The sequence below is a fragment of the Oncorhynchus clarkii genome, chromosome 17, assembly GCF_045791955.1.
Source record: "Oncorhynchus clarkii lewisi isolate Uvic-CL-2024 chromosome 17, UVic_Ocla_1.0, whole genome shotgun sequence".
Lineage (NCBI taxonomy): Eukaryota > Metazoa > Chordata > Actinopteri > Salmoniformes > Salmonidae > Oncorhynchus > Oncorhynchus clarkii.
The window spans coordinates 49,808,964-49,834,445 of record NC_092163.1 but is presented as its reverse complement, the minus strand read 5'-3'; the positions used below and the strand labels follow the sequence as shown (position 1 = coordinate 49,834,445).

The following is a 25,482-nucleotide window of genomic DNA, read 5'->3' as shown; positions in this document are numbered from 1 at the left end:
TATATATATATATATATATATATATATATACATACAGTTACGGTACCCTTCATTCTGTGACATACCATTTTTTTCCTAATTAGCTCGCAAATCTCTGTTTTGGATGAGACTGACTTTATGACCAAAATTATCCTATTTACACTTTATAGTCAATTTTGACAATAGAATAAATGTTCCTAACTCATTTTGATGCCACATATGCCATTTTCAAAAGGAGTAGTTACGTTCAGTTGCTCTTTAAAAACAGGTCATATCCATAGTCAGTCATAGTGATTTAATTGTCTTCTGAATTAATTTAGCTAATTTATTTTTTAAATAAAGACTTGATTATATTATACTACCCTAACCCCATTATTTTCACTCATTTCATTTAGTAAATTGGTTATAATTGCTGTTTTATACTGAAATTGAAAAAATGAATTAAAGACTGATTTTACAGCAAATCATTATTTGTTTTAATTTTTTTTTGAGTTCCTTGAGTTCAAGGACATTACTCATGTGTATGGGCGGGTAACTGGATTTGTTAAAGGTGCTGTCTGTCACATTTTATTGATCGTTTCAACTATTGAAATATACCCCTTTGTTTTTGAAGAATACAACTAATAAATACTGTACCTAAAGCTTATCTATAGCTTAGTATTACTAAGCTATTTCAGGAAGTTGTATGTCCACTGAAGGTGGCCATTTACTACAGATGTGGCCATTTTAAGTGCTATTTACAAAACTGTGCATGTGGAATTTGTTTACAGAGGCAGCGACATTGTATCTATTTTATGTCATCATAGTTTTACTATACACACTTTTCCACCAATCACAGTTCTCAAAGGAAGCAAATACGTCATATGTCCTTCCTGGGGCTGCGCGCATCTCCGCCTCCTTCCTTTAAAAACAAATACACCGTTTTTATTTTTTTATGGTTGTGCGCCGCCCTTTTATTTACCATATTAGCAATTAGCTAGCTAACAACTATTTGTTTCCCCGTGATTTATACGCGCTTTTGTGATAATCAACGCCATCGCTGAGGTCCACGAAGGATTGTAAAGGTAATACCGCTTTTCAATGATTTGACCGTCTGCATATTTGTTCCGCTCTGAACTGCACAATGCCATTTTATGGTGTGCTTTGCTAATATAATGGCGCCTGTCGGCTCCCTCTCCTCGTCGAAAGGTAAGTTGCTAATCATGGTTCCCCTTATCGCTGACGTCCGTTGACGCGGGTACTTGCGTGCCAGTGACTGTGTATTACAAAAATTCGCTCATTCATTGAAACAAAAGCACATACTAGCCACGCTAGCTAACGTTAGCTAGCTACAAGGCAAATGTTAAGAATAGCTGGCTTGTCCACCCATGTTTAATTAGCCAGCTAGCTAGTGTTAGCTGGCTTGTCCACCAATGTTTAGTTAGCCAGCTAGCTAGTGTTAGCTGGCTGACGTTATACTGCCTGATTTGACCAATTAACGTTAGTTAGCAATAGATAAATTAGTAACGTTTGATAACTATCAAAAGTTACTAGGGGTGTGTTCGTAAATTCAATCTTGAGTGCCAGAGTGCACTCGTAAATTCAGAGCGTTTTCAGATTGTCCGTTTGTAAATTCAAAAGCGTTTCGCTCTTGGAGCGTTCAGAGTGCACACTGGACGCTCTGGCCGAGGAGTAGGGCTGATCCGAGCGTTCTGACCTCACAACGGTAACCACTCTTAACGTTGCTAGTTACTTCCAGACATGCATGAGAGAACATCTCACTCACCCAAGCAGGCTGTTTTCATGTTATCCAGAGCGTTGATGACTAATTGCTGATGGCAACAATTGACACACCCGCCATATTCAAGGGGTGTTGAGCGTTCGTAAATTCATCAGCTATTTTGCGCTCTGGCACACTCAGACGAGTGTTCTGAAATCGCAGTAGATGGCCAGAGTGAAATTACGAACGCACCCGAATTTACCTAGCTAGTTAGCTTGTATTCAAATGAGAGGATCCTACGTAACGTTAGCTAACGTCACCTTGCTCAATAACTAGCTAGAGAACTCCGCTAGCAAACAACAGTGAACTGGTTTATTGTGCGGGCTAGCTAACGACATTGGAATTTGCGAGCTAACGTTATGTTGAGCAAGAAAGACAACGCACTTGGCTAACAAACTTATAGCTACCACAGGTTAGCCTTGTAACTAGCTAGCTACTGGTACAGCATTTTCAACCATGCCCTTAGTTTTTATTGATTTATTTTACTAGGCAAGTCAGCTAAGAACAAATTCTTATGTTCAATGACTGCCTAGGAACAGAATAACTGCCTTATTCAGGGGAAGAACGACATTTTTTTTTACCTTGGCAGTTTGGAGATTCGATCTTGCAACCTTTCGGCTACTAGTCCAACGCTCTAACCATTAGGCTACCTGAGACCATATCCTTGGTGAGACAGTCTCTCATTAGCTACACATATCCTGGTGGATGTGCATAGTAATTCTAGCTATGACGAATAACTAGCTAGTCAATCGTTAAAAAAAAATGTTTTTTTAGTTGTGAGGGATAGGTGACTGTACTCTATTTTCATGTAGATTCTCAGCCTGTCCAGTCCTTGTCCACCATATCCCTCAATTTACAAAATAGACTTGCCAGAGAGGGCTCTGTCCAGTGCCCATACGCACCAGTGTCCCATCGGGAAAGTTTACCAGTGGTCTTTAAATGTTTCTGTATATCTGCCTCCGCAGTGACAATGGAAGAGGTGCAGAACAGCAATGGCGCTGAGACACAGACTGTCACCATCCCCACCACCATCACAGCCTCCCAGATCTCCCAGATAGCCCAACAGGTAACAGACAGGCTGATATCAAGAGGTTAATAATGGAAGTAGGGATTAGGAATGGGAATGATATCACTGACGGCAATGTACTATGCAGGTGAGAACTTTGAGGGCTATGTAGTGTTACTGTCACCAAGAACAAGATGGGTTCATTCTGTGAATAATATCAGCATGGTAATGAAGAGGCATAGTTACCAAGGTGTCTGCAGGTCCTTTAAGTCTTAAATTAATTTATCTGGTCTATATTGAGCCGCTGCTTAAATACTCACTATGCAGAAAACACTCTGCCATTTCCTGGTAGCTAAAATTCTAATAGTTTGCCTATTTTCAGTTTGACAAAACAAGCAAATGTAGTGTAGAGCAGCATTGTACCATCTACATAGCTGTGCAATATATTTTCTATAACCAAACATATTGTACTTTCAGCTGTTTGAAGCTGGTGCACAAAACTGAAATTAAAGATGCAAAAATGAAACTTAAGAATGGATGCATAGAAATAGCACACACAGAATAGATATTCCGCTTAGACTTGCTTTCAATGAGAATGACAGATCGAAAACACACATTTCTATGTGAATTTGGTCAGGTTGACCAAAAAGTTACATATCGCAGCTTTAATTGTTTCAACCACTCTACAAAAATATAAACAATTGGGTAATTCTTACAACTGACATTTTACCAAAAATGTACTGAAAATGAATGGAATTTTTCCCGATTTCTTCATGGATCACTGAGATTAGGATCTGTACTTATCTATTTAATATCTTTTTTTTTTTCAGATATTTTTTTCCACAATTCTTATTACTGCAACAGTTTTCAAAGTAACAAATAAATCCTTTGCAAAAAAAATTTGTTTTAACCTTGCTAGAGTTAAACAACACTGAAAATAAAAATATTTACATCTAAATTATACTATTTTAAATCAGACTTGTTCCAAATTTGAGCTTTTTAGCCATTTCGGTAATAAGAAGGCCAAGTGGGCTGAAATGGGTTACTTGAGAATAAGAAACTCATTCTGTAGCATATAATTCATTAAATTAACTTTTCTCATCTAAGGGCTACTCTAGATGATGGATCATTTGTGAATAAAAGTTATACTATTTTAAAACTGAAAGGTTTGCATTGGGGTTTTGTAACTCAATTTGCTACAGACATGGTTTCACGAGAATCGTATGAGAACTCGAGGCGCACTTTTAAGATGTTAGAGAGCTATCAACATGTGCGCCTCTGTGTGTGCACATCATGTGCGAGTTGGGCTGTTGCCAGAGGAAAGAAAGGAGAGAGCAAGGTAGCCTATACAATTTGATATACAACAGTATCTAAAGCTGGGACAATAAACCGGCATTGCCATCCTCTTACCAAAGCAATTTTGCTTGCTTAACCCTCCTGCTGTGTTCCAGTTGAATTGGACTGATTTTACAGGTTTTCTCTGAAAAATGTAGTTCATTTAAATCTGATTGTCATAAGGTTCCATGACTTTGTCCACACAGGGCATCTGAACACACAAAATACATTTCTGAAGATTTTCATAACATTTTGGGTGTCTTAACTTTTGTACACCTGTGGTGTTCCCGGGTTAAAAATGACCGGTTATTAAAAATGAAGGGGCGAGACTACAATTAGTGTATAAAATTGAGTTCAGGCACATGTCCATTCATCAGATGGACACACTTCCTCTCCCAGACCCCCACATGCATGCATGTGTGTTTGAGCACACGCACCTCACTCCCCTTCTTGGCTTCCATGGCAACCCCCACAGGAACCTTTCTCCAATATAATATTTCCCTCAATGCCAACAGGTGTGGTTCCTTTCTCAGAAACAATCGCAACATGGTTTCAATAATATATAGAACTTTTCTTGCAGCTCTGGTATATAATTTTTTTTTGAGGCCTTGCTCACAATTCATTCTTTGGCAGCACGTATCATATCTTTGATCATGACACTGGTGAGGAGAGAGTCCTTGTTAAACGTTGACACAAAGAGGTCTGTGATAAATAGCACTGTTTCATCTGAGTATTTGTTATAATCAAAATAATCCATACATTTAGTTTTTTTTTTTTTACTCAAACGAGTTGTATGAGCTCAGGTCAATGAGGCCTACAGGCCATAAATAGAAGTTGTAATGTTCACAAGAACTTAAGTTGATTAAAAAGATCTAATGCAACATTATTTGATAATAAATTGATTATTATGGGTTTATAATCAGTTATAATGGGGTGGTCATTTTGGACCGGGAACACAGAATTAATTAATTAACATGAAATGAACAACAGGAGGGTTACGTGATTCGGCAACCCAACGTTCCTGCTGATATTTTTTTGGGGGTTGGGGAGTTCTAAAACCATTGTTTGGTGAACAGTAATGTGAGAGTCAGGCGGCATTGGCGGAGAGTCAGGTGGAGAATGACGTGTTGAAAAGGGCGAGGAACGAGATGGAGTCACAATCCATGCCAGGCACACCTGTGAGCTCTGGAACTCCACCTCCGACAGGCAGTCAAGGTCGTCGGTTCACCCTGACATTTCCATTACTCTTCTGACAACAGCACTTGACCAACTGCTCCACAGACACAGCAAGGGCCGCCCGGACCATTTTGCTGTTCAGCTATTCCAAGGATGTGTAACCGACGAGATACCACGAGTGGGCACAGAATAGAAACTGGGATGGCTCCCGAGGCAAATGTGGCTTACCAGTGAACCTCCGGGTGTTCATCATTAATACTGTGTCTCAGAAGTTTCTGTTTTTGACTGATGCAACCCGAAAAAGCACTAAAGACCGAGAAAGTCTGGACATGGCCTGCTCTCCCTTATGTAAGGAGTTAGGCACTTTCCCATGTTTACTACAGTATGTACTGTAGGCTATGTTTACTTGTCAGACTGCACAGTAGCCCAAAACAAATGCCAGTGGCTTATCTTCAAAATGCTTTATTATACAAATGTAAAAGCATATACTGTACAGTACTGTATTTCTTCATCGGCATCTTTATGCTTTTGTTAATACAATAATGATATAAATACTGTTTCAAAATGCTGATGTTTGATTTAGTTATGGATCCATAACGAATTACTATGAGAATAAATATCACTGAATTAGACATTTTGGAACAAAGTTGTCGAATGAAGGTAAACAAATTGTTGCTTACTGGAAAATACTATTTCGTACAGTGCCATTATGGCTATTAGCAGGGCTATAGTTTGGCCTTTATAAATAGTATTTTGGCCTGTTCAGATTACAATTGCTCACTGTCATTTTTTGGAAAACAAAATAATCTCAAATATATTTTTTATATATACAGTGGGGCAAAAAAAGTATTTAGTCAGCCACCAATTGTGCAAGTTCTCCCACTTAAAAAGATGAGGCCTGTAATTTTCATCATAGGTACACTTCAATTATGACAGACACAATGAGAGAGAAAAAATCCAGAAAATCACATTGTAGGATTTTTTATTAATTAATGTGGAAAATAAGTATTTGGTCAATAACAAAAGTTTATCTCAATACTTTGTCATTGCCAACAAAGGGTATATAATAGAGGTCAAATGTTTTCTGTAAGTCTTCACAAGGTTCTCACACACTGTTGCTGGTATTTTGGCCCATTCCTCCATGCAGATCTCCTCTAGAGCAGTGATGTTTTGGGGCTGTTGCGGGGCAACACAGACTTTCAACTCCCTCCAAAGATTTTCTATGGGGTTGAGATCTGGAGACTGGCTAGGCCACCAGGACCTTGAAATGCTTCTTACAAAGCCACTCCTTCATTGCCCGGGCGGTGTGTTTGGGATCATTGTCATGCTGAAAGACCCAGCCACATTTCATCTTCAATGCCCTTGCTGATGGAAGGAGGTTTTCACTCACAATCTCACGATACATGGCCCCTTCATTCTTTCCTTTACACGGATCAGTCGTCCTGGTCCCTTTGCAGAAAAACAGCCCCAAAGCATGATGTTTCCACCCCCATGCTTCACAGTATGTATGGTGTTCTTTGGCTGCAACTCAGCATTCTTTGTCCTCCAAACACGACGAGTTGAGTTTTTACCAAAAAGTTATATTTTGGTTTCATCTGACCATATGACATTCTCCCAATCTTCTTCTGGATCATCCAAATGCTCTCTAGCAAACTTCAGACGGGCCTGGACATGTACTGGCTTAAGCAGGGGGACACGTCTGGCACTGCAGGATTTGAGTCCCTGGCGGCGTAGTGTGTTACTGATGGTAGGCTTTGTTACTTTGGTCCCAGCTTTCTGCAGGTCATTCACTAGGGCCCCCCGTGTGGTTCTGGGATTTTTGCTCACCGTTCTTGTGATCATTTTGACCCAACGGGGTGAGATCTTGCGTGGAGCCCCAGATCAAGGGAGATTATCAGTGGTCTTGTATGTCTTCCATTTCCTAATAATTGCTCCCAATGTTGATTTCTTCAAACCAAGCTGCTTACCTATTGCAGATTCAGTCTTCCCAGCCTGGTGCAGGTCTACAATTTTGTTTCTGGTGTCCTTTGACAGCTCTTTGGTCTTGGCCATAGTGGAGTTTGGAGTGTGACTGTTTGAGTTTGTGGACAGGTGTCTTTTATACTGATAACAAGTTCGAACAGGTGCCATTAATACAGGTAACGAGTGGAGGACAGAGGAGCCTCTTAGAGAAGAAGTTACAGGTCTGTGAGAGCCAGAAATCTTGCTTGTTTGTAGGTGACCAAATACTTATTTTCCACCATAATTTGCTCATTCATTAAAAATCCTACAATGTGATTTTCTGGATTTTTTTTCTTCTCATTTTGTCTGTCATAGTTGAAGTGTACGTATGATAAATTACAGGCCTCATCTTTTTAAGTGGGAGAACTTGCACAATTGGTGGCTGACTAAATACGTTTTTTTGCCCCACTGTATGCCTCCCACTGTGGTTGTCTATTTCAGCACCGTTTCGCACTGCTCTGAGACAAGCATGGAGAAATTAAAATGTTCCATTTTTATTCTTAAGATATATGTTGACTGAATATAAGCAAGTGACGTCTGCTAAATAATCAAGTTAGGTTTCTCCATGAATAAGTCATTCTAAATAACAAATTGGCTTTATTTACAAATTAATGTGTCTCACCCCATGTTCAAGAATTGCCTTTTTCTCGCTCAATCGAGATTAAATGAAAACAAAATCTCCCAAAATATTGTTACTTTTTAAACAAAGCGATTTATTAGTTAACTTAGAATTATATAAAAGCCCCTTAGGATCTGTGAGAATATCTAACGGAAAATCCCCCTTAGATATTAATTTAGAATCCCCCATCCTCTAAATGTAATTATTGGCGGAGAGTCACGTCATTGGAAAAAAATTAAAAATATTTTTTTAATATACTGTAGGCCTACCATAGGCGAAATGGGTCTCAGTAGTGTTGAGTAATGTGCTATTAAAAGTGGTGTAGGTCTTTATTTATTTAGAGCATATTGACGTTCGAAGCAATAGGATTTTAAGCAAACGCCTACACCTATTTTGGCACCGTTTCACTCCGCTAGGCGACAAGCATGGGGACTGGTCTTGATAAATCAATGAGCTTTATATTTTCATCTCTGTTTGGGTATTGGTTAGACTAGAATTTGAAAATTAGGGTGCAGAAATGTTTTGCTCTTAGTGTAACCTATTTAACTAGGCAAGTCCGTTAAGAACAAATTCTTACTTACAAGGACAGCCTACTCCTTCCTCCCCGTCGGGGAATTGAACCCCCATCTCCCGCATGCCCTACCCGGACGACACAGGGATTCTTTAGCTAAATAGCCAAGTACTGTACTGCCGACCGTCACGCCGTACAGCGCCATATTTTCCGTTCCATCCTAATGGAAACCCAGAGGGTTTTTCTTGGAATAGAAACACGATAATATTAACTAAGCAAGTACTAGTCAAAAGTTTGGACATACCTACTCATTCCAGGATTTTTCTTTATTTTTACTATTTTCTACATTGTAGAATAATAGTGAAAACCACACATATGTAATCAGTTAAGAACAAATTCTTATTTACAAGGACAGCCTACTCCTTCCTCCCCATCAGGGAATAGTACAGACATGGCCTGCTCTCCCTTATGTAAGGAATTTGGCACTTTCCCATTTTTATTACAGTATGTATTGTAGGCTATGTTTTACTTGTCAGACTGCACAAAAAACACCTGCATTTGTTTTAGGTTATTGTGCAGTCTGACAAGTAAATACAATAATAACTAAATCAACATATGCATTTTTGAAAGAGTGTTTTTAGCATTATTTTATTAACGAAAGCATAAAGATGCTGATGAAGAAATACAGTACAGTATATAAATTATCCACATTTAAAAGCATATACTGTATTCTTCATCAGCGTCTTTATGCTTTCGTTAATAAAATAATGCTAAAAAATACTATTTCAAAATGCAGATGTTGATTTAGTTATCGATCCATAACGATTTACTATGGGAATAAATATCCCTGATTTACAGACATTGGAGCAAGTTGTCTAATGAAGGCAAACAATTTAGAATCCTCTTATACTGTAGCCTACTCCTGATCGTCAGGTAGTACAGCGCCATATGTTCCATTCCATCTTAACGGAAACCCTGAGGCTTTTTTTCTCCCTTTTTTTTCTCGGAATAAAAACACCATAATATTAATTGAGCCAAATTTCTTAATTAATCCCATATACTATGTTATTACAAAACGTGTAATGACAATATGGAAGACTATCAAATGCTTCTCAAAGATGCCCTCTGGTGGTCAAACTAGCACTATCAGAAAAATGGCTGACAATTATATAACGTGCCACAGAATGCTGCAACAGCCCACAAAGTGTGCTGCAGCATGATGCAACTTTTAGAGGAGGAACCACTGTACAAAACATTGTTGCTCTGTTTCCTGCCTTAACGTGACCCCTGGATACAATATGTATTGCGATTCTATATGTATCGGCAGCTAAGTATCGTGAGGACCCTGGCAATTCCCAGACACCGCTGTTTTAGTGTTCGTTGCTGCATCAGACTCTAAAGGTAGTCTCAGCGAAAGCAGAATGGCTTCGCTCTCACATAGTCACACAGGGTATGTGCACTGGTGCGCTTTACGATACTACAACAACAGAGGGGAAGGGGAGCCTCGCACTTCAAAGCTCTTAGTAGTTGTGGAAATTTACCTGCTACTGCTGTTTGCATCTGCGTCACCTGGCTGAGTAGCTTTAATAGGACAGCAAACCAAATCCAAAGGATGGGACAGTACAGGATTGAATATTCACTCCTGCGTCATCGTCTAATCTGACTGTGTTTGCAGATGTCTCTGGGGGGCTCTCCTGTGACTGTGGTCCAGCTACCTGGGGGTCAGTTCCAGGTGCAGGGGGTGATCCAGTCGGCCCAGTCGTCTGTCATCCAGTCCCCACAGTTGCAGACTGTTCAGGTAAGAGGTGCTCCTCTACAACTAGGAACTAGGCCCGAGCCCGTATCCACAAAGCATCTCAGAGTAGGAGTGCTGCTGATTTAGGATCAGTTTTACCATAAAGATCATAATGAATAAGATTACGTACACAAGTATTTTGCTACATCCACAAGATCTGCTAAATATGTGTATTTGACCAATAAAATTTGATTTTAATCCTAGATCTGCAACCCTACTCTGGGATGCTTTATGAATACTGCCTCTGGACTACAGTGCCTCCGGAGGACATGGAGGTGTCCCCTGTTCTTCTAGCATACTTTAATTGTTGTTCGCCTTTAGCTTATGTTATCTTGCCAAATGGTATTACTGGGGTAAATATGTGATTGATTGATTGGGCAGATCTCTATATTGTACACTCTAGAACCACCACATTCTAATTTAAGTCAGGGTCCTGGACAGTGATTCTGATTCCCATGTAAAAAAAAAAGATCCTGATAAAATTGCTAGAGGAGGTGTACCTGTGGATGTAACTGGAGGTGTACCTGTGGATGTATTTCAAGGCCTTCCTTCAAACTCAGTGCCTCTTTGCTTGACATCATGAGAAAATCAAAATAAATCAGCCAGTACCTCAGAAACAAAATGTGTAGACCTTCACAAGTCTGGTTCATCCTTGAGAGCAATTTCCAAACGCCTGAAGGTACCACGTTCATCTGTAACAACAATAGTATGCAAGTATAAACACCTTGGGACCAGCTGTCATACCGCTCAGGAAGGAGACGCGTTCGGTTTGCTAGAGATGAATGTACTTTGGTGCGAAAAGTGAAAATCAATCCCAGAAGAACAGCAAAGGACAATGTGAAGATGCTGGAGGAAACTGGTACAAAAGTATCTATATCCACAGTAAAACGAGTCCTATATCGACATAACCTGAAAGGCCGCTCAGCAAGGAAGAAGCCACTGCTCCAAAACCACCATAAAAAAGCCAGACTACAGTTTGCAACTGCACATGGGGACAAAACTCATACTTTTTGGAGAAATGTCCTCTGGTCTGATGAAACAACAATAGAACCTTTTGGTCATAATGACCATCGTTATGTTTGGAGGAAAAATGGGGAGGCTTGCAAGCAGAAGAACACAATCCCAACCATGAATAATAATAATTTTGCACGCCCAATTTTTCAGTTTTTGATTTGTTAAAAAAGTTTGAAATATCCAATAAATGTCGTTCCACATCATGATTGTGTCCCACTTGTTGTTGATTCTTCACAAAAAAAAATACAGTTTTATATCTTTGTTTGAAGCCTGAAATGTGGCAAAAGGTCGCAAAGTTCAAGGGGGCCGAATACTTTCGCAAGGCACTGTAAATGTGATATATTTGTTGCCTAGACTTCACTGCAAATGACACTCAAGTCTTGGGAAAAACAATACACTAATATTGCAGTTTGCCATGACAGCCTTTATAATAGAATGCTTGTGACCACACACAGCCTATATCTAAGTATTGCACTTGTGAAAAAAAACATCTTAATGAGACGTGCTTTATATTTTTACTATATTATAGTGGCCACTATAGGAGATGATAAAAGACAGTACTGTGCAGCCGTCTTCATCAACCTGGCTAAGGCTTTCAACTCTGTCAATCACTGTATTCTTATCGCCAGACTCAACAGCCTTGGTTTCTCTGACTACCTCGCCTGGTTCACCAACTACTTCTCTGATAGAGTTCAGTGTGTCAAATCGGAGGACCTGTTGTCCAGACCTCTGGCAGTCTCTATGGGGGTGCTACAGGGTTCAATTCTCAAGCCGACTCTTTTCTCAGTATATATTGATGTCGCTCTTGCTGCAGGTCATTCTTTGCTCCACCTCTACGCAGACGACACCATTCTGTATACATCTGGCCCTTCTTTGGACACTGTGTTAACAAACCTCCAAACATGCTTCAATGCCATAACACTCCTTCTGTGGCTTCCAACTGCTCTTAAATGCTAGTAAAATGAAATGCATGCTCTTCAACCGATCGCTGCCCGCCCGACTAGCAACACTACTCTGGACGGTTCCGACTTAGAATGTGGACAACTATAAATACCTAGGTGTATGGCTAGACTGTAAACTCTCCTTCCACTCACATTAAGCATCTCCAATCCAAAGTTATATCTAGAATCGGCTTCCTATTTCGCAACAAAGACTCCGTCACTCATGCTGCCAAACTTACCCTCATTGTAAAACTGACTATCCTACTGATCCTTGACGTTGGTGATGTAATTTTCAAATTAGCTTCCAACACTCTACTCAACACTCTGCATCCAATTTGCTATCACAGTGCCATCTGTTTTGTCACCAAAGTCCCATATACTACCCACCACTGCGACCTGTATGCTCTTGTTGGCTGGCCATACCCACTGGCTCCAGGTCATCTATAAGTCTTTGCTAGGTAGAGCGCCGCCTTATCTCAGCTCACGGGTCACCATAGCAATACCCGCCCGTAGCATGCAGGTATATTTCACTGGTCATCCCCAAAGCCAACACCTTTGGCCGCCTTTCCTTCCAGTTCTCTGCAGCCAATGACTGGAACAAATTGCAAAAATCACTGAAGTTGGAGACTTATATCTCACTAACTTTAAGCGTCAGCTGTCAGAGCAGCTTACCAATCGCTGCAGCTGTACACAGCCCATCTGTAAATAGCCTATCCAACCAACTACTTACCTCATCCTTGTTTTTCTGCTCACAAGTATTTCTACTTGCACTTCCTCATCTGCACATATCACTCCAGTGTAACTTGTAATTACTTTACCACTTGGCCTATTTATTACCTTACCCCCTTCATTTGCACACACTGTATACAGATTTATTTTGTGTTATTGACTGTACGTTTGTTTATCCCATGTGTAACGCTGTCATTTTTGTCGCTTTGCTTTATCTTGGCCAATTTGCAGTTGTAAATGACAACTTGTTCTCAAATGACCTACATAGTTAAATAAAGGTGAAATAAAAAAAATTAACGTCAATCAACATGTAGCCTTGTGCAAAAATAATGTTCACAGAGTAAAAATAAAAAAGGATAATCCTCCCCCCTTACTCACGTGTTAGTCAAAATCAACACAACAAAAACAACGTATTTGGGCTACACTGAACATTATTAGGTTGTGCACACGTGAACATCGATTCTACAATGTGACACCAGAGCATGATACCCTTTGTTGGCATTGATCTCTTTCAGGCAGAGAGTAGACCTGTCATACCCCTTTTTTAAGGAAAGGGGAAATATTAGTTCATATAACAAACTAACTAGAGTACTAACATTTTACACAGATTGCCAGGGTCCAGTAAGCAACTAACGCACCGTAACTTAAGGAACGGCAAGGAGTCGTATACCAGTTAATGCAAATGGTTAGTTGTGGTCTAGTTACTAACGTTAGCTCATCTGATGTTGTAATGTTATTAGCCAGCTAATTTTCACAGCATAAACTCAATTATTTGATCAGTTAAGTTGGTTAATGTTGCTCAACATTTTTCTGGTTAGCTAACGGAGAATTCGATCCAGCTACTGCAGCAAGGTGCTTAACAATACTTGTTCCACCACACTTCCTCCCTCACCTCAAACTTTCCAAATACCAGTTTTTCGGTTACGGCTCATGAAGTACGCTTCATCACCTTCTCTGTGGTCAGGCTTCTCGCCTGCCTCTTCATTATCGTTCAGGGGAAGCGCTGCTGTAGCTGGTAAACTGAAATTTAGCTCTTTCAGCGCGCGCTGATTCTGTAACTAGCAAATTGTTTTTTTTCTCTCTTCAGTTGCGTGCTGCATTCTGTTATGTGAACGATTGGCTGAGACTTGGATACAGCCAGTATTGCTCCAAACGCGCATCACTCGTTCGTAAAGCCAGTAAAGATCTAAAGCCCCCCCGCCCAAACTTTTGTCATCGGATCTACACAAATCAAATTTTGACAAAAGGTGACTAGTTTGCTTCCCTGGTTATTCCTCCACCAAACTTTACTGTTGGCACTATTCATTCGGGCAGGTAGCGTTGCCTTGGCCTCTGCCAAACCCAGATTCGTCCAATGGACTGCCAGATGGTGAAGTGTGATTAAATCACTCCAGAGAACGCTTTTCTACTGTTCCAGAGTCCAGTGGCGGCCAGCTTTACGCCACTCCAGCCGACACGACCATGCGCAATGCAAGCGATCTTATGCTTGTGTGCGCTCGGCCACAGAAACCCATTTCATCTAGCTCCTGACGAACAGTTCTTGTGCTGACAATTCTTCTGGAGGCAGTTTGGAACTCAGTAGTGAGTGTTGCATTTTTAAGCGCTGTGCGCTTCAGCAATCGGCAGTCCCGTTCTGTCAGCTTTTGTGGCCTACTACTTCACGGCTGAGCCGTTGCTACTCCTGGACATTTCCACTTCACTATCACATGGCACTTACAGTTGACCGGGGCAGCTCCAGCAGGGTAGAAATGTTACAAATTGACTTGTTGGAAAGGTGGCATCTTATGATGGCGCCACGTTGAAAGTCACGGAACTCTTCAGGAAGGCCATTCTACTGCCAGTGTTTGTAAGGAGATTGCCTTACTGTATGCTCAATTTTATACACCTGTCAGCAACAAATGTGGCTGAAATAGAGGAATCCACAAATTTTGAAGGGCTGTCCAAATACTTTTTATTTCCTGCCAGGCAATGTTTGTTTGTATATAATATATACTCTATATAATATACACTCAGCAAAAAAAAGAACGTCCTCTCACTGTCAACTGCGTTTATTTTCAGCAAACTTAACATGTAAATATTTGGCAGGGGGGTTCAAAAGTAAGTCAGTATCTGGTGTGGCCACTAGCTGTTAAGTACTGCAGTGCATCTCCTCCTCATGGACTGCACCAGATTTGCCAGTTCTTAGCTGTGAGATTTTCCCCACTCTTCCATAAAGGCACCTGCAAGTTCCTGGATATTTCTGGGGGGAATGGCCCTAGCCCTCACCCTCTGATCCAACATGTCCCAGATGTGCTCAATTGGATTGAGATCTGGGCTCTTCGCTGGCCATGGCAGAACACTGACATTCCTATCTTGCAGGAAAACACGCACAGAACGAGCAGTATGGCTGGTGGCATTGTCATGCTGAAGGGTCATGTCAGGATTAGCCTGCAGGAAGGGTACCACATGAAGGAGGAGGATGTCTTCCCAGCGTTGAGATTGCCTGCAATGACAACAAGCTCAGTCTGATGATGCTGTGACACACTGCCCCAGACCATGATGGACCCTCCACCTCCAAATCGATCCCGCTCCAGAGTGCAGGCCTCGTGAAACGCTCATTCCTTCAACGATAAACACAAATCCGACCATCGCCCCTGGTGAGACATAACCGCGACTTGTCAGTGAAGAGCTCTTTTTTTTTTTCCAGTCCTGCCTTGTCCAGCGACAGTGGGTATGTGCCCATAGGTGACGTTGTTGCCCCTTGACATCTGGTGAGGACCTGCCTCGCAACAGGCCTACAAGCCAATAAGTCCAGCCTCTCTCAGCCTATTGCGGACAGTCTGAGCACTGATGGAGAGATTGTGAGTTCCTGGTGTAAAAGAATGGCAACTTGTTGCCATCCTGTACCTGTCCCACAGGTGTGATGTTCGGATGTACCGATCCTGTGCAGGTGTTACACGTGGTCTGCCACTGTGAGGATTATCAGTTGTCTGTCCTGTCTCCCTGTAGCGCTGTCTTAGGCGTCTCTCAGTACAGACATTGGTATTTATTGCCCTGGCCACATCTGAAGTCCTCATGCCTCCTTGCAGCATGCCTAAGGCATGTCCACGCAGATGAGCAGGGACCCTGGGCATCTTTCCTTTGGTGTTTTTCAGAGTCAGTAGAAAGGCCTCTTAGTATCCTAATTTAAATTAGGTAAGAGAATAAGATGTTACCATTGGTGTATTTAAATTAGATTTGGATATCACAATCCCCCTAAATAATCCCGCCTTCTGAATTCAAGTGTTTGACATGGGGAAGTTGACCAATCACTTTATGATCGAACTTTATCAATGTACCAGCAACACTCATTTTTCATGATCTGATTTCATCAAAATATCACAAATAATGATTTTTGACTGTGTAGGACCTTCTAAGTAAACATGGTGTATGAGTAACTCATCATGTACTGGCGTCTCTCCTTCTCCACAGGGCCAGGGCTCAGACAGTGACGATTCCCAGGACTCCTCAGACAGTGGAGCCTCTGCCCAGAAAACCAGAGAGATACTGGCCAGACGGCCCTCCTACAGGTACCTGCCACGGCGCTGTTGTATTAAACACCATCTTAACCTGTCCATGTAGTGGTGGAAAGAAGTGTGTGCAGACTGCAGAGGTCTATGCTGGTGATGGACTGGAATATTGGTGGCGATCAAGTCACCTTTTCACCTAGTTTAACACCTGATTTGTGACCCCACCACCTTCTCTTTTTGGTGTTACGTTCCAACATTTTAAATGTTACTTTTTACATTAGGTAAAAGTACAGACTCAGAGCTTCAAAATGGTATATCATACAGTGCATTCAGAAAGAATTCAGACCCTTTTACTTTTCCACATTTTGTTACCTTGCAGCCTTATTCTAAAATAGATTGAATAAATATTTATCATCCTCAATCTACACACAATACCCAATGACAAAGCGAAAACAGTTTTTTGGAAATTTTAGCAAATGTATTAAAATCTAAACGGTAATCGGTGGTGAAGAGCCTTGGTCAGCTCCAGAGTTCCTATGTGGCGATGGGAGAATAGTGGTGGCAGCATCATGCTGTGGGGATGTTTTTCAGGGGCAGGGACTGGAAGACTATTCCGGATCATGGCAAAGATGAACGGAGAAAAGTACAGAGATCCTTGATGTAAACCTGCTCCAGAGCGCTCGGGACCTGAAACTGGGGAGAAGGTTCACCTTCCAACAGGACAATGACCCTAAGCACACAGCCAGGACAAGTCTCTGAATGTCCTTGAGTGGCCCAGCCAGAGCCCGGACTTGAACCCGGTTTAACATCTTTGGAGAGACCTGAAAATAGCATATTTCTGTCCTGTGCATTGGAGCAGGACATGTAATGCCCATAGCCTTTTCAGTGCAAAAGTCCTGATTTTCTAAAAAATACATGCATGGGGGATGGTTGCACATCTCTGGGAGGAAGGACATCAACGTTGCACAGCAGCTGAAACCTGGTCCCAGCTGAGTGAAAGTGCCTTGGCTGCAACAACACCAGGCTCCAGACAATTGAAGCTGTAATGGAAGAAAGCAGACAAAAATAGACATTGCACGCCAGCAATAACATTCCTTGACCCGAAGTTCAAGCAATAAGCTCAAAGTACAAAGACAAAATACCTGAAATGTTGGTTGTTCACCCTCGTTCATCTCCTTGTACTGGGGGCGGAGAGCAGGTTTATGCTGAAAGACAAATTCCAGAAAAACAGGTTAATACACAAATTCATTCATCTCCTATATCTTTACCTGTTGACTGCTACAGCTGTACTAAAATGCCCTGTACACTCAACCTGCTTCCAGCCATACAATTGCAATGCAGACACTACACAGTAACTAAATGGATTTAGAAAACGTTTGACTAGATAATTACCAGCTAGTTGAGCATGCAAAAAAACGGAAAAAAATGGAAGAGCACCAGTAAGCCAATGACTCAGCCCCTGTAATAGGGTTAGAGGCAGAGAATCCCAGTGGAGAGAGGGGAACCGGCCAGGCAGAGACAGCAAGGGCAGTTTGTTGCTCCAGTGACTTTCCGTTCACCTTCACACTCCTGGGCCAGACTACACTCAATCATAGGACCCACTGAAGAGATGTGTCTTCAGTAAAGACTTAAAGGTTGAGACCGAATCTGCGTCTCTCACATGGGTAGGCAGACCATTCCATAAAAATGGAGCTCTATAGGAGAAAGCCCTGCCTCCAGCTGTTTGCTTAGAAATTCTAGGGACAATTAGGAGGCCTGCGTCTTGTGACTGTAGCGTACGTGTAGGTATGTACGGCAGGACGAAATCGGAAAGATAGGTAGGAGCAAGCCCATGTAATGCTTTGTAGGTTAGCAGTAAAACCTTGAAATGAGCCCTTGCCTTAACAGGAAGCCAGTGTAGGGAGGCTAGCACTGGAGTAATATGATCAACATTTTTGGTTCTAGTTGGGATTCTAGCAGTCGTATTTAGCACTAACTGGAGTTTATTTAGTGCTTTATCCGGGTAGCCGGAAAGTAGAGCATTGCAGTAGTCTAACCTAGAAGTAACAAAAGCATGGATGAATTTTTCTGCATAATTTTTAATCATTCCCAAAGGTTCTGTACAGCTGTAGTCAGACAGCAAAACATTTCGTTCTTCAGTTGTATAGATCCTACTTAAGACACTCCTCCTCCTTACAGTTTATGGCTCCACAGGAAACTAATAAAGAGGGTAACAGGAGGACAAATATTTTACTGCCTTAAAATCTGTCCTCACCTCCTGACCTCAACACATTACTTCATCTAATCCACAGATGTCCATTATTTTTCTTCAGAGAACCATTAACTTCTGACATAACCCAGTCTCTTTCATTTCCTATCTCAACGATCAAAGTTTAGCCGATTCCAACACTAGTGAGCCACTTGTCCATGAATTTATTACTTTGGTTCTGTAGCATTGTGTGTTTTAGTGTAAGGATTTCGGTAATGGATTATTGTATGAGTAATCTCCCGCTTCTTCACGGTGGTCTGTAGGAAGATCCTCAATGAGCTGTCTGCTGAGGAGGTGGCGTCACGGAATGAAGGAGAGGATGAAAACCCTGCTTCCTCTGGCATGACCACTGTGACAATGCCCAACACCCAGACAATCTACCAGACTAGTAGTGGCCAATACAGTAAGGGTTGCTCTACTACAACCACACACCATCCTACCAGTGCATAATTATGTCACCATAAATAGATTATACAGGTAGATATTGTTAGAATTGCAGGCACATGTTGAGTAAGGGATCATCAATAATGGGCGTCTACAGTTTTGTGAAAATATATCGTACCGCCGGGGACAGGGAGTGCAAACTTGCTCCTGATGTGTGGTACTGTAAGCATGCACAAATCCCTCAACTTTTCAGACTTTCAACTCAGGCAGCCATGGGCATGAACAGAAAAGTGAATCTTCACACAGTTGCAGTTTCTTTTATAAAAATGTATATATCGGTGCCCGTCATACCTAGTAGTTACCATTGTCCCTAACTTCCTGTGTGTTTGTCTGTAGTTACCATCGCCCCTAATGGTGCCATCCAGCTGGCCAGCCCTGGGTCAGAGGGTCTCCAGGGGTTACAGACTCTCACCATGACCAACTCAGGCCAACAACAGGGCACCACCATCCTACAGTACGCTCAGACGCCCGATGGACAGCAGATACTTGTGCCCAGCAACCAGGTGGTCGTACAGAGTGAGTATGGCTTCATGACTCACGGTAAGCGTTGAGACAATACCACAAGGAGAAGTACCCAGTAGTGCCTGCTAAACCCCCCCCCCCCAATAATTGTCTTGTGTTGTCACTAAAGATTCTCTGAAGGTGTGTAAAATATCTACTGATCCCAGCTTGTGGTCCACATTGTAATGTGTTGAGATTTTGAAGAGGAGATGCTCTCATCTACTGTTTTAATTGGCCTCATCCCCCTCAGATGCAGGAGGAGAGATGCAGACGTACCAGATCCGCACGGCACCCACAGCGCAACAGACCGTGGTCATGACTTCCCCTGTAGGAATATCTGAACAAAAGAGTGGCGACCCCACCATGAAGAGAGAGATCCGCCTCGCCAAGAACAGGTGTGTGTGTGTATAAGGATGTGTTGCACAGTTGGTCCCTTTGTCTGTTTGTGTGTGAACCAACTTCTCTGGTTGAAAAAGGCCTATGTGGCATCGATATTTGTCAAACATTTATTCCAGAACGAAAATGTACTAGAGTGTAAGTAGAATCATTTTGGTCATAAAGTCAGTATATTCCAAAAGTGTTTTGTGAGATTTTTGTAACTGAAGATATCTCAACTTACATGATGGTTGGGTTTTGATTTCTAACCTGCCCACACAGGACTGCTGCCTGGCACCGTAATCACGTCTGGCATTAATCAAATCATCTGGATCACAGCTGCCTGGTGTGCTGTAGTGCACACTATCCAATCGCTCACCAGACTCAATCTACTACCCTGCCACTTACACTGCTCAAAAAAATAAAGGAAACACTTAAACAACACAATATAACTCCAAATCAATCACACTTCTGTGAAATCAAACTGTCCACTTAGGAAGCAACACTGATTGACAATAAATTTCACATGCTGTTGTGCAAATGGAATAGACAACAGGTGGAAATTATAGGCAATTAGCAAGATACCCCCAATAAAGGAGTGGTTCTGCAGGTGATAACCACAGACCACTTCTCAGTTCCTATGCTTTCTGGCTGATGTTTTGGTCACTTTTGAATGCTGGTGGTGCTTTCACTCTAGTGGTAGCATGAGATGGAGTCTACAACCCACACAAGTGGCTCAGGTAGTGCAGCTCATCCAGGATGGCACATCAATGCGAGCTGTGGCAAGAAGGTTTGCTGTGTCTGTCAGCGTAGTGTCCAGAGCATGGAGGCGCTACCAGGAGACAGGCCAGTACATCAGGAGATGTGGAGGAGGGCAACAACCCAGCAGCAGGAACGCTACCTCCGCCTTTGTGCAAGGAGGAGCACTGCCAGAGCCCTGCAAAATGACCTCCAGCAGGCCACAAATGTGCATGTGTCTGCTCAAACGGTCAGAAACTGACTCCATGAGGGTGGTATGAGGGCCCGACGTCCACAGGTGGGGGTTGTGCTTACAGCCCAACACCGTGCAGGACGTTTGGCATTTGCCAGAGAACACCAAGATTGGCAAATTCGCCACTGGCGCCCTGTGCTCTTCACAGATTAAAGCAGGTTCACACTGAGCACATGTGACAGACGTGACAGAGTCTGGAGACGCCGTGGAGAACGTTCTGCTGCCTGCAACATCCTCCAGCATGACCGGTTTGGCGGTGGGTCAGTCATGGTGTGGGGTGGCATTTCTTTGGGGAGCCGCATAGCCCTCCATGTGCTCGCCAGAGGTAGCCTGACTGCCATTAGGTACCGAGATGAGATCCTCAGACCCCTTGTGAGACCATATGCTGGTGCGGTTGGCCCTGGGTTCCTCCTAATGCAAGACAATGCTAGACCTCATGTGGCTGGAGTGTGTCAGCAGTTCCTGCAAGAGGAAGGCATTGATGCTATGGACTGGCCCGCCCGTTCCCCAGACCTGAATCCAATTGAGCACATCTGGGACATCATGTCTCGCTCCATCCACCAATGCCACGTTGCACCACAGACTGTCCAGGAGTTGGTGGATGCTTTAGTCCAGGTCTGGGAGGAGATCCCTCAGGAGACCATCTGCCACTCATCAGGAGCATGCCCAGGCGTTGTAGGGAGGTCATACAGGCACGTGGAGGCCACACACACTACTGAGCCTCATTTTGAGGACATTACATCAAAGTTGGATCAGCCTGTAGTGTGGTTTTCAACTTTAATTTTGAGTGTGACTCCAAATCCAGATCTCCATGGGTTGATAAATTTGATTTCCATTGATAATTTGTGTGATTTTGTTGTCAGCACATTCAACTATGTAAAGAAAAAAGTATTCAATAAGAATATTTCATTGTTCCCTTTATTTTTTTGAGCAGTGTATTTATAGACAGCCAAAGTAACCATTAGCGCACAGCGCCTCAGACTTGATAGCATTTGCGACAATGTCTTTTTGCTATGTTGAAAGAATGAGAGTTCTTTTATAAAAGGCTTTTTTCCCCCCCAACTAAAACTTCCGATTGGTGCGGTGGTCTAAGACACTTCATCTCAGTGCAGGAGACGTCACTGTAGTACCTGGTTCGAATCCAGGTTGCATCACAGCCGGCCGTGATTGGGAGTCCCGTAGGGCGGTGCAAAATTGTCCCAGCGTCGTCTGGGTTTGGCCGGGGTAGGCCGTCATTGTAAATAAGAATTTGTTATTAACTGACCTAGTTAAATAAAGTTTTTAAATCACATTTGTGAGCTAATGTTAGCCTCAGAAATTCAACATATAGAAAGCAGGATGCTCGAAGCATGGAATTCCCTGACCAATCACGTACAGGTTGCCATGCTGCGTCACGTGGTTGCTAAGCCATGTGGGGTGGTGGCCTGCTTGGAATGGTGACCGACTAGGAACAAACAACATTACTGCAAGGATATGATAGTCAACATAAGACACCCACATCGAACCACACCACTAAGACTGAAATCTTGTTTTTCTTTAATGCGCAACAGAAAAACACATGGAGAATCAATGAGTTCAGTCGCTCTTTAAATGTAATCCTCTAAAGCCGTTTTCTGTGTTTCTCCCTGACAGGGAAGCTGCCCGTGAGTGTCGCAGGAAAAAGAAGCAATATGTCAAATGTCTGGAGAATCGTGTGGCGGTGCTGGAGAACCAAAACAAGACTCTCATTGAGGAACTCAAGACGTTAAAGGACCTGTACTGTGTCAAAACAGGATAACCAGGAGGAAGAGAAGCCAGCCAGCGAACAGGACATTTAACGGCAGTGAGCGGCTCAGCTCTGCCACATGGACAACGCGGGGTTAACCGGGAACACATTTCATTTCAGACCTGAAATCCTCCTCCTCAGTTTGTTTTATACTCTGTTTTAACATGTCGTGAGTGGTGGCCATGGGAACTGTCCCATTTTAAAAAGACAATGAAAGGGTGTGAGAGGTTGATTGTTTTTCATTGTCTTTTTTATTGCGCTAACAAATGGATTACTAACGCTTAAATTTGTATTTGTGTATATTTTGTAAGCACACGGAAGGCGTGAATTGTGAGCTTTATCATTGACATTCAATTTCCAATTGTGTCCCCCTTTTCCAGAATCGGCTCCTAATTTTCCTTGTGTAGCAGTAGGTTCAATTTGCTGTTTTTAACATCTATCAATTTGCGGCTGTATTGATTGTATGATGACTTCTATGATGTGATTTCATGTATTTTTTTATGTGAACCAGCTATTTCCACCCCCACCCCCATTCTTTTCCCCATGAGGAAATGTTACAAGTACCATTCCTTATCCTTGTCAAGAGGGATGTAAGGGGTATTAGATAAGATAACATTGTGTAAGGCGGACTTTGCTGTTACTAAGACAATCTATCAGGGAGAACACACAATGGCAGGGTAATATTTATTTTCTATTTCTGGAGAGGGGGAATGAGCAAATCAAACAAAAAGAGGGAAAGCAATGTCACTCATTCTGTAAGTAAATTGAAATAAATATTTTTCCAGTCTTTACATACATTGCTTACTGGGGATTTTTCTGTTATGTATTATTCATTTGGGCTGTCCAGTGGTGGAAAAAAAATACCCAGTTGTCATACTTCAGTAAAATTAAAGATTACTTTTTTGAAAGAGAATGACTCAAGTAAAATACTACTTGAGTAAAAGTATTTGGTTTTACATATACTTAAGTATCAAAAGTACATTTAATTGCTAAAATATACTTATGTATAAATCATTTCAAATTCCTTATTAAGCAAATCAGAAGGCACAATTTTTTATGGATAGGCACGGGCACACTCCAATCATTTACTAACCAAGCATTTGTGTTTAGTGAGCCCACCAGATCAGAGGCAGTAGGGATGTGAATTGGACCATTTTCCTGTCGTGCTAAGCATTAAAAATGTAAATAGTACTTTTGGGTGTCAGGGAAAATGTATGGAGTAAAATAAAAAAGGACATTTTCTTAAGGAATGTAGTGAAGTAAAACTTGTCCTAAATAGTAAAGTACAGATACCCTAAAAAACAACTTAAGTACTTTACACCACTGGTCCAGTCTCCCATTTAGTGACAAGTATTTGAGGATTTCATTGGTATAATGATGACCTCTAATGGTCATTGATGCAGTTTCCCACCTAGCAATGTTTGTAGATCAAAGAGCATGGGGGCCATTGTCTAGGCCAGGTTCTGAAAGCGGTTGTCACTACTTTCCAAGGTAAACATTTTTAAAACACCTTTTGGAAATAAGGTGTTTTGTATGGATTGGTATACAATGTATTGAGATGTTGTATTTCAGTTTAGCCCCATATTACACTGCAGTAACGTTATAGTTAGCCTATAGCCATGCTGCTAGCCAATGGACATGGTTATTTTGTACTATGAAGTACAAGGCAGTCTAGCTAGCTAATTTTGTAACATGCTTGTGCTTGGTTTGACATTTCAGATGGCAACAAAATCTAGTGTAGTTTATTTCTAGTGGAGAGACAGTCAATGCATGTATAGGGGGAAATGTAGCCAACTGAACTCAACACCACAATTTACGACAAATAGTACATTTACGATAGTAAATCGAGGAGTTGCATTTAGTTGGCTAGGGAACACTTTTTACATCATGCAGGTTTCTCAGATCAAATAGCCTAACCTATATGGTGCCCAAAAAACAAAAATGCACTGTCATGTTAACATATCCTAAAAACAGGACAGGTCAAAGTAAAATGCACCGTCATGTTAACATATCCTAAAAACAGGACAGGTCAAAGTAAAATGGACAATCACAACTTGTCCAGGAGTTTCACCCCATTGGCATGATCAGTGCTTTGAAGTTTGTATCCCTCAATTTGACAAGCTGATCATAGCGAAAAAGGAAATACTTCTGCATTTCCTGCTTAAATAGCCAAATTGATTAGCCACAGGAATCAGGAAAAGTAAAGCCAATGCAATGCCCTGTTTTACAAATGGTTGGCCTACCACATGGATGAGCATTCAAAACATTGACATTTCAGGCCATTTCTTCTCCCTAAAAAAAACCATGGTAGCCTTTTGAGATGCATACCTGGGGACTGGGAGGGAGCGCACTCAGCGCAGCCTCGGAAGCGCACATACAGTGGTTTCGGGAAAGTATTCAGACCCCCTGACTTTTTTCACATTTTGTTTCAGCCTTATTCTAAAATGATTTCAATTTTTAAAAAATCCTCAGCAATCTTCACACACTACCCCGTAATGATAAAGCGAAAACATGTTTTTAGAAGTTTTTGCAAATGTATTACATAAGTATTCAGACCCTTTGCTATGAGACTTAAATGAGCTTAGGTGCATCCTCTTTCCATTGATCATCCTTCAGTTGTTTCTTTAACTTGGAGTCCACCTGTTGTAAATTCAATTGATTGGACATGATTTGGAAAGGAACACACCTGTCTATGTAAGGTCCCACAGTTGATGGTGCATGTCAGAGCAAAAACCAAGCCATGATGTCGAAGGAATTGTCCGTTGAGCTCCGAGACAGGATTGTGTCGAGGCACAGATCTGGGGA

General features: G+C 41.9%; 1 protein-coding gene and 1 long non-coding RNA gene across 3 annotated transcripts; one reads left to right on the top strand and one right to left on the bottom strand.

Annotated features, from left to right (window-relative positions):
* Positions 1-871: 871 nt before the first annotated feature.
* On the top strand, positions 872-23,579 carry LOC139371034 (cyclic AMP-dependent transcription factor ATF-1-like). 2 transcript variants are annotated; one of them, XM_071111069.1, is made up of 8 exons: positions 872-1,043; positions 2,704-2,804; positions 10,062-10,184; positions 16,316-16,413; positions 18,865-19,004; positions 19,382-19,561; positions 19,797-19,941; positions 22,545-23,579. In XM_071111069.1, the coding sequence occupies exons 2-8, from the start codon at positions 2,709-2,711 to the stop codon at positions 22,687-22,689; spliced, it is 927 nt and encodes a 308-aa protein (XP_070967170.1). In that variant the 5' UTR covers positions 872-1,043; positions 2,704-2,708; the 3' UTR covers positions 22,690-23,579. The 2 variants fall into 2 exon arrangements, with proteins under 2 accessions (XP_070967170.1, XP_070967169.1); XM_071111068.1 differs by having other exon boundaries at positions 900-1,043; positions 19,382-19,585; positions 22,545-23,472.
* Positions 14,792-17,723, bottom strand: LOC139371035 (uncharacterized). The gene is made up of 2 exons (XR_011627199.1): positions 17,496-17,723; positions 14,792-17,393 (listed from the first exon to the last, which is right to left on the bottom strand). It is a non-coding gene; the product is annotated as an uncharacterized lncRNA (long non-coding RNA).
* Positions 23,580-25,482: the final 1,903 nt, after the last annotated feature.